Source organism: Actinia tenebrosa, unplaced genomic scaffold (genome assembly GCF_029948245.1).
Source record: "Actinia tenebrosa isolate PJP-AT-01 unplaced genomic scaffold, QUT_ActTen_1.0 PGA_scaffold0__85_contigs__length_37466705, whole genome shotgun sequence".
Lineage (NCBI taxonomy): Eukaryota > Metazoa > Cnidaria > Anthozoa > Actiniaria > Actiniidae > Actinia > Actinia tenebrosa.
Window position 1 is genome coordinate 32,852,097 of NW_028292569.1, and position 12,764 is coordinate 32,864,860.

At 38.2% G+C, this 12,764-nt stretch overlaps 1 protein-coding gene across 1 annotated transcript; it reads left to right on the plus strand.

Moving 5' to 3' along the window:
- Positions 1-499: 499 nt before the first annotated feature.
- On the plus strand, positions 500-7,779 carry LOC116291463 (leucine carboxyl methyltransferase 1). The gene is made up of 12 exons (XM_031698632.2): positions 500-663; positions 1,364-1,452; positions 1,658-1,779; positions 2,298-2,374; positions 3,217-3,269; positions 3,883-3,985; positions 4,294-4,414; positions 4,758-4,805; positions 5,430-5,483; positions 5,827-5,918; positions 6,248-6,345; positions 6,864-7,779. The coding sequence occupies exons 1-12, from the start codon at positions 602-604 to the stop codon at positions 6,884-6,886; spliced, it is 942 nt and encodes a 313-aa protein (XP_031554492.1). The 5' UTR covers positions 500-601; the 3' UTR covers positions 6,887-7,779.
- The last annotated feature ends 4,985 nt before the right edge of the window (positions 7,780-12,764 follow it).

Sequence of the window (12,764 nt, forward strand, 5' to 3'; positions counted from 1 at the left end):
CCCCTAAACTCAATTAGACCCCCCTAAAATTTTCGCTGGATCTGCTCTTGCTTTTTGTGTAAAATATTATAGGAGGCTAACAATTTTTCTGTGGCAGGAAAGGCAGGGCATTTTAAGAATATGCAAATTAAATATAAAATGCATTAGCCCTTTGCTCTCTTATAAATTACTGGTATCTTATTTATTATTTCTCTTGAGAACACATGTCATTAGACCCTTAAAAAGTGTTAGGGCTAAAGCAAGTAAGACACAAGTCATTGTTGCCGATGTTCAAAGTCATGTCAATTAAGCAATGTTGGGTATACTGTTCTCCAATCTCAGACCACTTGTCATTCCGGCTTGAGTATCATTTCTTTGTTCAACCCTTGCCATGAAAAACAAAGGAATCTTATTTTTTAGTGAATGACACGTGATCTGAAATTGGAAAACGTCACGCCGAAGCAGAATCCCAAACATCGATGCCGGACAAAATGGGTTTCCTGTTGGGCTTCCTGTGTCGTAGCTGTCATTTCCAAGATGGTGGTTGAACGGAAGTTTGTATATTTGTTGTACTCATTTATCTATGATAATAGGTTTTAAACCTCAATAAATTAGCTAAAAGATGAACCAATCTCAAGATGATGCAGTTATTTCCACTAACGACGATGCAACAGCTTGTAAAAGGTGATTTAATGCATAAACAGGTTTTTTCTTGTCGTCAGTGATTTACCTGGTCACCGAAAACGAACTTATTTTCTGTTTGTATTTTGAATGTATTGTCGTTTACCACCGACATAAGCTACACTTTAATCCATTGGTATTGTTTAGATGAAGAAAAGAAAACTTAAATGAATGTTTAAGCCCTTCATTAGCATGGAGTGACCAATTGTAAAAGTGGTTTGAATATTGTTTGAGGGACCTGGAATTGGAAGTCGCCATTATTCGGATTGCGGATGGTGGATCGAGGAGCTATTTAAGTCACAATGCTTCTCAATAGCACAAGCTGAATTGCTTTCATGATAAATGCGGTTTTGGTAGATGCCAATCAAGTTATTTCTATGATATTTCATAGGCACCTATCATATGCAAAAGGTGTACCTTCCCTCCTACTCCTTCATAGTTAAGTTATGGGGACATCTTACTGGATAAATACAATAGTCCTTTACCAAATTAATTTCTTGAGTGACATGAAACAATGGCTGGAAGTCAAGGTTAGAGTTGATGTGTTCATACATTTACTGTATTTTATATAAGTCTTACCTCAACTTGGAGCCATTGTTTCGTGGCCAATTTGGAAAATATCTATTAATTTAAGGGGGGGGGGGGGGGGGAGAATTACTTTTTGAATATAACCTTTTTTCCTTTGTGTTGTTGTTCTATTTAGGTTTGCAGTTCACATGGGATATTGGGAAGACAAATACATTCAATACTTTGCTAAAGTTGGAGACAGAAAGACACCAGAAATAAACCGAGGTACACCATATCTGTTCAGAAACAATAATTACTTAGAAAAGTACATATTGATGGTTTTCAACCATTCCCAAGAGAATGAAATAACAAAAGACATGGCGGCCATGTTGGAGGATATAACAAAAGAATTGTCAATGAATTCTTTTGTTATATCCTCCAACATGGCCGCCGTGAAAACCATCAATTGAAAGAATCCTTTTGTCGGCAGGTTACTATGCTCGTATTAAGGGTATCTTTTTCCTGTTGGATCAGTTTCTCACCCTCACTGATTCTCAGTGCCAGGTCGTTAGTTTTGGTGCTGGTTTTGACACTTTGTTTTGGCAACTCAAGGTAATATTGTCACGCTTCATTATTACATAATCTGTATTGCACTCACCTCTCACCTGTGAGGTCTCAAGTTGCACTAACACGTCATTTGACCACAACTTACAGGTCATGTGTCCCTTGTTTTCCATTCATGCTGTGTGACTCTGACTTTTGTGGCCCTTCACTTGTGCCTGATATTCTTAAAGCCCACCATCAAATCCCACCCCTCCTCCCAGATAAATAATGCTTCTTTCATGCTTTCATCCCTTCCCAGGGCTTAAAATAACAGCTGGATATCGGACAATGTCTACCCACCATTGAAACTTGTTCAGTCAAATCTTTGCCTTTCTGGTCGTTTTGACCAGTAACATTGAGCCAGAAACAAGATATACTGAGCTGAAACTAATTTGGCTTGTAATCATGACTGGTGACTGATTGGCAGTTATTTTAAACCCTGCTTCCTACATGTTGTATTCTTGATTATAGCATGGTAAAAAAAACATTTTATTTTTCAATCATTACTGATATTAACATTTTGATAGGACAGAGGATGTGCTCCTAAAGTATTTGTAGAGGTGGATTTTGGCAATGTGACTGAAAGAAAATGTCGTTGCATAAGGTAAATACAGTGCAATGTTATAATGCGCTTTTGCTTGTCCTTTACGTCTTCAGCAGCATCATTATTGCCATAGATGGCTATTTGTGTTCAACCTGCACCATACTGTAATTCTTGATTTATGGGATATAAACGGATAGAGCGTGCGCTCGTTGATGTCAGCTTTAAATGTCTGTCCTCTTATTGATAATAAAATTAACCAATCTGCGCAAGAAAAATTTGTAAGTTATTGTAAAAAGTATTCTTTCAAATTGTAAAATCCTTATAGTCCCACTACCCAACTAAGGTGACAGTAAATGGTCAGTCGAACACTTACTGACACCTTACCCTTATCTTAACGGCCACTTCCGGGTTATCAGACACCTTACCGACAACTCAGGAACATGTTATAATTGTAATTAATAAACCCACAAGCAGTGAGTAAACTAGATAATTAAATACTGTATGCTGATTAGGGAAGCACGGATGGCGTAGTGGTGTGAGCGCTCGCCTCTCATCAATGCGACCCGAGTTCAAGTCCCAGACTCAGTGTCTTATATGAGTAGAGTTGTTTGTTGGTTCTCTCCTGTGCTTCAAGGGTTTTCCGGGTTCTCCAGTTTTCCTCCCTTCGCAAAAATCAACTCCTAAAATTCCAATTTGATCACAGAATGAGCGCCACAGGTTTGTTAGCCACTGGCTATTAAGTGCTACCCTTGTGAAAAAAGGACGGTTTTATTTTGAAATGACGATTCACCCATGACAAAAGAAAAGAATGATTTCAGGTCCTTTCATTTCCAATACACTTTTTGCTTCTGTGATAATATCATTATTATCCATTCACAATACATATATATATTATTTTTAAGGTCAAGAAGACAGTTACAGGAAGTCTTCAAAACAGAAGACAACCTAAAAATAGGTAAACAAATACACATTATGAGACATTGTTCCATTCAAAAGCAAATTCAATAGTATTGGTGGTTAAAAGTACAATCACATCAAAGTTGTTCATGTTATAAATGAATATTGTCCTTGTTTTATGAGTGTTAATTTAATAATAGGCAGTGGCTAACCAAACTGTGGCCCTCATTCCATGATCAAAATGGAAATATTTAGAAGTTGATTTTCCTGGTCTTGTGATGCACCCATTATTTTCTGATGGGTGTTGTATATCTTTTTAGTTTCATCTTTTGATTTTTGGCTTTCAAAGTAATATATACAGTATGAGTGGCTGTGTTGTATCCGACATACAAACTCGAGGAGTAGCCAAGAGTTTGTATATTGGATACAACACGGACACGAATACTGTAGATTACTTATTAAACCTCTAGGTTAGTTCCTTTGTGTTTCGCTAAACTTTTCAAGATAAAAGTGAATCTGGCCAAGAAAATCCATCTTAAAATTTATTCAAATGAACAGGATTCTGTATCAGATTTACAAAACTCTTCACGGTCGTGATTTCTGTTGTGTTTTCCTCATGACTTATTAATGAGTTTAATAAAGCATAATTATTGCATACCTTAACTCAACAGAGGAAAAGGAGATTCATTCAAACTGCTATCATCTGTTGGCTGCAGATCTTAGAGATGTTGATGTCATTGAATCTAAAATTACATCTATTGGATTGGATAGAAGGTGCGTTTGACCTTGACGCATGGTAGATTTGGATACAACTCAAACAAAGAATCTTATATTTGAGAGAATGACACGTGGTCTGAAATGGGCAAAACACTACGCCCTTGGAAGTGGATTAGGTTCATTCAGTCTGTGAGTTAGCTGAGTTGTTTTAGGGTATCAATAAAATTTGAAGATGTTGTTAAACAAAATATTTCTCATTAGCGTTCTTCGTTGATACTACAGACATATGCTTGCAAACCATGAATTTTCAATCCGAACGTGTGCAGTGCATGATTTAATATATTTAAATATATTGCAATCCATAGCTTACCAACAGTGTTTATAACTGAATGTGTTCTGGTGTACATGGAACCAAATAAATCTGCCACCCTCATCAATTGGGCAGGAAGTCATTTCAAAACTGCACTGTTCTTAAACTACGAACAGGTAATATTATATAATTTGCCATTCAAACAATGACAAGCATCTGACTATGGGTCTTATATTTTCGATGCATACACATATCTCATATGAAGTCAATAGCTTTTGCCATGTTGGTCTCCCCCTTAATTTCTACAAGGGTTTCTCTCCAATTTTCCTTACTCTGCAAAAATCAACATGTGAGTTGAGAGTTGTGAGTTCGAAACAAAATAATGTACATTTAGTGGTAGTGGGTGTAACAAGTGCATCATATACTTAGACTCAGCAACCCCATGGCTACCCTTACTAATATTAGGACAGATAATGATGATGCAGGTATTGGTACATATTTCATGTGTTTTATCACCAGGTTAACATGCAAGACAGGTTTGGTCACGTCATGATAGAAAACCTCAAGGTTAGCTGCTTGTCTTATTCATGGTCACCTTATGAATTACTGATACTATGACACAACTTACACTAACGTATAGAGGCTGCCAGAGGCATTTTCACATGCTTTCAGTTCGACCCCATTGAGCTGCGCCACTGCTGTACTTTGCAAGGTGGTGATTAGTGATGACAATTTTTTTTTGACACTTGATGATAATTGATGATAATGAAAATTAATGATGGTGATGATGATAAATGATGATTATGATGATTGATGATGGTGATGATAATTGATGATGGTGATGATAATTGATGATGGTGATGATAATTGATGATGGTGATGATGATGATTTGTGATGATGATGATTGGTGATGGCAATGGTAATAATTGATGATGGTGATGATGATTGATGGTGATGGTGGTGATGATGATGATGATTGGAGTTGATGATTGATGGTGATGATTGATGATTAGGGATGATTGATAATTGCTGATGATTAATGATTATGGTGATGATTATTATTACTTAACCCTTGAGACAGTGAGACATTGCTTATGCTATATTAGGCTAATTATAATGCAGAAAGAAGGAAAGACAGACAATAAGACCAATATCAAAGATTTCAAGTCATTTTTGTTGTTCTCTTGCAGTGTAGAAACTGTACTCTCCTTGGAGCATTAGGCTGTCCTGATCTTCAGTCACAGGTATTATTAGCATTGCTGCTATTCTATATCATCCATCCATCCATCCACCCACCCACCCACCCACTCATCCATCCACCCGCCCATCCATCCACCCATCCATCTATCCATTCATCCATCCACCCATCCATCCATCCATCCATCCATCCATCCCATCCATCCATCCATCCATCCATCCATCCATCCATACATCCATCCATCCATCCATCCCATCCCATCCCATCCCTTCCAGCCATCCACCCACCCACCCATCCATCCATCCATCCCATCCCATCCCTTCCATCCATCCATCCATCCATCCACCCACCACAAGACACCTGAGTCATCTATATTTCACTCATTTCAGAAGCAGAGATTTCTGTCCAATCATTGGCAGTCATCACAGGCGTACAGTATGGATGAAGTGTACAGATATCTACCAAGCCAAGAACTATCCAGGTTAGATTTAATGACCACAGGCTGCGTAATGATACCTTGGAATGCCATTATCATGAGTTTTTTTCCTTATTGTGTCAACTTGCTCTGTATAAAATATAAAACTAGGCTACCTCTCACAGGGAGGGGTCAGTAATAATTGTGCATCACATCAGGGGTGAAAATATGGATGTCTAGCACCTCACCTTACAATCGCTGCCTTCTCCATACCCTATGGACCTCTTGGTCTGAAATAGGAAAACATTTAGCCCAAGATAAAGACGAATATTGCATCCAACACCAACAAATCTTTGACACTGTCATTCATCCTTGAACCATGTTATTCTTCGTAGGATTGAAAAGTTAGAGTTCCTAGATGAAGTAGATCTTCTTGACCAGTTATTATCGCACTACTGCATCAGCTGGGCTTTCAATGATGACAAACAAATAGGTAACTTGTATATTTGGGCTACCTTTGGCCCCACTATTAACATAGAGCAAATCCAGTAATGTCGTTAAATTTCGCATTAAGCCCTGGCGTACCGTCCCGTGACCTAGCCTCTTGCGCAGCTGCTGGAGGAATGATGGGAACTGGAAGCGCAGCACAGCAGCTGCGCAGAAGCAGCGACCGTAATGGTGGCGTGTACGACCATTTGATTGGCTGAGCATTGATTTTGCATAATGTGATTGGTTTAAAGGGTGCTTTCATTACCGCGCCTTGCCGTTTCACAAAGGTATTACGAAATTCTGTGTAAGTGCGAAAAGGAGTTAGGGGTGGTCACATGACGAACTTATTGAACCAATCGCAGGGCGGCAAATAACTACTCAACCAATCAGAATCATCAGACAGGAATGACGTCATCATCTTCATTGCACTGCTTCCCACAACCCAAGTTTTTCCACAGTCTTTACAATGTCTGCTTTACCCAAAGAAAGAGATTAGGTTTAACTTTTCCTTTTCTTGCATAGGATTATCAAGTATTGGATTCTAAAGCTACGACAGCCCATCATATGTCGCATCCATGTGCAGAGACTAAAATGTCTATAAACTGAATAGAGGCTAAATAGAGGACATTTGAAGAGATTTTGCATGGCTGATTGCTTTGCGATTTGCTACGCACACGATGACCAGGATAGTTTGAGCACGTGGTCACTGAACGCTGACCGCGCAAAATGCTTAGTGCAGTTTTCGTATGACTGTGAAAAGCTCAGTGCCGTAAGCGTGAGGTGCCGTGACCTGTTACTTTCTAGAATTTTAATTGGCTGATTTTTTCACGCGCAATATGATTGGTCTAAAAGTGCCGTAATCTTGGCGTGATCGTGTCCGCGCCGTGTTTATGCCGTGTTCCGGGTATTTGATTGGATGGAGAGTAAATTCTTGTGCAATGTGATTTGTCTGGCGTATCCCTTGCTGTGTCACGACCGTGTTCGTGCCGTGAACTTTTCACAGTCTTACGAAAACTGCATTATTTTACTACAACCTTCACTGCTAACACTGCTTTTCAAATAAATCTTTGAATCAATGTTAACAGACCTTTTTACCGATACGGCAGCCATCTTGAATTGTATTGTATTTATTAGTAAGACATGATGGGATGATCTATATCAGCTGTCAGAGTATATGTATATAACTTTACGCTTTTCAATGAGAAGCTCGTCTAAAAATCAATTGCTGTTACTGTAGTTAGAACAATATGTGGAACTCTCCAAATTATTCGAAAACGTAACCTCGCCACTCTATGCTTTTTAAATTTATCCCTTGGCGTCCCAAAATTCAAGATGGCCGCCGTATCAGCAAAAAAAGGTCAATTGTTTCAGACAAGATCTTGATTAATTTGTTTAATAAAACTGGAACAAGTATTTATTAAAATTCGAATTTCACAAATATGTCGTTTGGATGATTAAATCCCGAGCTACCGACAACTAAAGTACGCAATTTTATGGGGGGGAAAGGCTCACGTGATCAACACAGCCAATGACACCTTTCCCGCCTGCGGCGAAGAACGAGAGCTCTGGCATAACTCATTCTTTGAGACCAGAATTTCTTGGACTACCAGTATAATAGCGCATGCGCTCAAAGATATAAAATTCCCGAATTCTAATTCTTACTTTGATCGGAAGTAAACTCAAAACTCTGTTTGAAAACATGATCATATTTTACTTCCGGTAAATTGCGCATGCGTCAAAAAATGGCGCCAAAAAGGCCAGAAGAAACGCAGGCTCTGGGAAGGAGATTGTGCTTTGCGCACCTAGTTCTTTCTTGAACAAGACTCCAGTTTCAATCTGCTCCATGGTTTTTTACTTGCTAGATCAAGCTTTTCAAATATAAACTGACAACAAAAAAACGCTTCTCTAAATGTGTGGGATAATATGAAGCTTATTAAAGGAAAGGAAGCTCAATATTTGAGCTGAGGCCAGTGAAGTCAACATTCTGCACACAGTGAACGACTCGAACTCTTCCAGGTATTTTAGTTTTGTTTCTAATTATTTTAGCAACCTTATCTTAATGTTCTTTGTTTTATGATGTTTTATTTATTGTACACTTGACAAAGTTTATTTTTGACACTTCTATTGATCAAGCAAAATAACATTTTGAAGTGTATTTTAAAAACTTCCACAAACATCGCAAACGTCTGATTTGTTTGTAGAAGTGTAGAATGAGAACTCAAAATGGTTCGAATCGAATTATAAATTTGGACTTAAAAAGTTTTAAAAAAATAAAATCATTTCTGAATACGGTGGGATTTGAAACCACAGAGCTGAACGATTTCTAATTTTTCGACTATTCTATATTCAAGCAAAATAGCGAAAATCATTTTGAAGTGCAAAGCTTCCACAAACAGAAACGTCTGAAAAAAATATGAAAATCTAAAAACAAATACAAAAATCCCTCTTTGTCTTTTTTTATATTCATAAAAAATGATCAAGATTATTACAAACCATGAAACACAGCTCTTCAGTCGTGAATGTTGAGTTGTTTAAAAACAATTAAAACTATCTTTTTTTAAAAAAAAAAAAAAGATTACCCATGATAAAGAAATGCCTCGTATGAAGTATTTGAAAATGAAATGTTTAAAAAAAAGTTTTTATCTGCATACGGTGAGATTGAACCCACGTCCAACGACATAATCCAAAAACAAACCTCATCTACCACCTGCATGCCATACCCCCGAGACATCCGCAGAGCTGGTGCGTCGTATGGACTTCGGATCTGACAGTGATTAAGGCATTCTGCCCTTGTTTGCACGGATTACGCACGATGATGTTCTAGCAAAAGCATCAGGGGAGAAACTAGCCGGCTCCCAGACCATATGTACAGCTAATCCCTCGTAGTAATCTAGTTAATCTGGTGCATTGCTTTCACGGCTATTGTTGTGTTAATTTCTTGAAACCGAGGTTCAGTTGAAAAAACTTGGGCGTTCCAAAAATCAAGCCCGAATAAACGAGGTCAATGAGCGTATCAGAATAAGAATGTACACGAGATGGATTGGATGGACGTATCAGAATAAGAATGTACACGAGATGGATTGGATGGACGTATCAGAATAATAAGAATGTACACGAGATGGATTGGATGGACGTATCAGAATAATAAGAATGTACACGAGATGGATTGGATGGACGTATCAGAATAATAAGAATGTACACGAGATGGATTGGATGGACGTATCACAATAAGAATGTACACGAGATGGATTGGATGGACGTATCAGAATAATAAGAATGTACACGAGATGGATTGGATGGACGTATCACAATAAGAATGTACACGAGATGGATTGGATGGACGTATCAGAATAATAAGAATGTACACGAGATGGATTGGATGGACGTATCACAATAAGAATGTACACGAGATGGATTGGATGGACGTATCAGAATAATAAGAATGTACACGAGATGGATTGGATGGACGTATCAGAATAATAAGAATGTACACGAGATGGATTGGATGGACGTATCAGAATAAGAATGTACACGAGATGGATTGGATGGACGTATCACAATAAGAATGTACACGAGATGGATTGGATGGACGTATCAGAATAAGAATGTACACGAGATGGATTGGATGGACGTATCAGAATAAGAATGTACACGAGATGGATTGGATGGACGTATCAGAATAATAAGAATGTACACGAGATGGATTGGATGGACGTATCAGAATAATAAGAATGTACACGAGATGGATTGGATGGACGTATCAGAATAATAAGAATGTACACGAGATGGATTGGATGGACGTATCACAATAAGAATGTACACGAGATGGATTGGATGGACGTATCAGAATAATAAGAATGTACACGAGATGGATTGGATGGACGTATCACAATAAGAATGTACACGAGATGGATTGGATGGACGTATCAGAATAATAAGAATGTACACGAGATGGATTGGATGGACGTATCACAATAAGAATGTACACGAGATGGATTGGATGGACGTATCAGAATAATAAGAATGTACACGAGATGGATTGGATGGACGTATCACAATAAGAATGTACACGAGATGGATTGGACGGACGTATCAGAATAAGAATGTACACGAGATGGATTGGATGGACGTATCAGAATAAGAATGTACACGAGATGGATTGGATGGACGTATCAGAATAATAAGAATGTACACGAGATGGATTGGATGGACGTATCAGAATAATAAGAATGTACACGAGATGGATTGGATGGACGTATCAGAATAATAAGAATGTACACGAGATGGATTGGATGGACGTATCAGAATAATAAGAATGTACACGAGATGGATTGGATGGACGTATCAGAATAATAAGAATGTACACGAGATGGATTGGATGGACGTATCACAATAAGAATGTACACGAGATGGATTGGATGGACGTATCACAATAAGAATGTACACGAGATGGATTGGATGGACGTATCACAATAAGAATGTACACGAGATGGATTGGACGGACGTATCAGAATAAGAATGTACACGAGATGGATTGGATGGACGTATCAGAATAAGAATGTACACGAGATGGATTGGATGGACGTATCAGAATAATAAGAATGTACACGAGATGGATTGGATGGACGTATCAGAATAATAAGAATGTACACGAGATGGATTGGATGGACGTATCACAATAAGAATGTACACGAGATGGATTGGATGGACGTATCACAATAAGAATGTACACGAGATGGATTGGATGGACGTATCAGAATAAGAATGTACACGAGATGGATTGGATGGACGTATCACAATAAGAATGTACACGAGATGGATTGGATGGACGTATCACAATAAGAATGTACACGAGATGGATTGGATGCACGTATCACATTAAGAATGTACACGAGATGGATTGGATGGACGTATCAGAATAATAAGAATGTACACGAGATGGATTGGATGGACGTATCAGAATAATAAGAATGTACACGAGATGGATTGGATGGACGTATCAGAATAATAAGAATGTACACGAGATGGATTGGATGGACGTATCACAATAAGAATGTACACGAGATGGATTGGATGGACGTATCAGAATAATAAGAATGTACACGAGATGGATTGGATGGACGTATCAGAATAAGAATGTACACGAGATGGATTGGATGGACGTATCACAATAAGAATGTACACGAGATGGATTGGATGGACGTATCAGAATAATAAGAATGTACACGAGATGGATTGGATGGACGTATTAGAATAATAAGAATGTACACGAGATGGATTGGATGGACGTATCAGAATAATAAGAATGTACACGAGATGGATTGGATGGACGTATCACAATAAGAATGTACACGAGATGGATTGGATGGACGTATCAGAATAATAAGAATGTACACGAGATGGATTGGATGGACGTATCACAATAAGAATGTACACGAGATGGATTGGATGGACGTATCAGAATAATAAGAATGTACACGAGATGGATTGGATGGACGTATCACAATAAGAATGTACACGAGATGGATTGGATGGACGTATCAGAATAAGAATGTACACGAGATGGATTGGATGGACGTATCAGAATAAGAATGTACACGAGATGGATTGGATGGACGTATCAGAATAATAAGAATGTACACGAGATGGATTGGATGGACGTATCAGAATAATAAGAATGTACACGAGATGGATTGGATGGACGTATCAGAATAATAAGAATGTACACGAGATGGATTGGATGGACGTATCACAATAAGAATGTACACGAGATGGATTGGATGGACGTATCAGAATAATAAGAATGTACACGAGATGGATTGGATGGACGTATCACAATAAGAATGTACACGAGATGGATTGGATGGACGTATCAGAATAATAAGAATGTACACGAGATGGATTGGATGGACGTATCACGAATAAGAATGTACACGAGATGGATTGGATGGACGTATCAGCAATAAGAATGTACACGAGATGGATTGGATGGACGTATCACGAATAAGAATGTACACGAGATGGATTGGATGGACGTATCAACTAATAAGAATGTACACGAGATGGATTGGATGGACGTATCAGAATAATAAGAATGTACACGAGATGGATTGGATGGACGTATCAGAATAATAAGAATGTACACGAGATGGATTGGATGGACGTATCACAATAAGAATGTACACGAGATGGATTGGATGGACGTATCAGAATAATAAGAATGTACACGAGATGGATTGGATGGACGTATCACAATAAGAATGTACACGAGATGGATTGGATGGACGTATCAGAATAATAAGAATGTACACGAGATGGATTGGATGGACGTATCACAATAAGAATGTACACGAGATGGATTGGATGGACGTATCACAATAAGAATGTACACGAGATGGATTGGATGGACGTATCAGAATAATA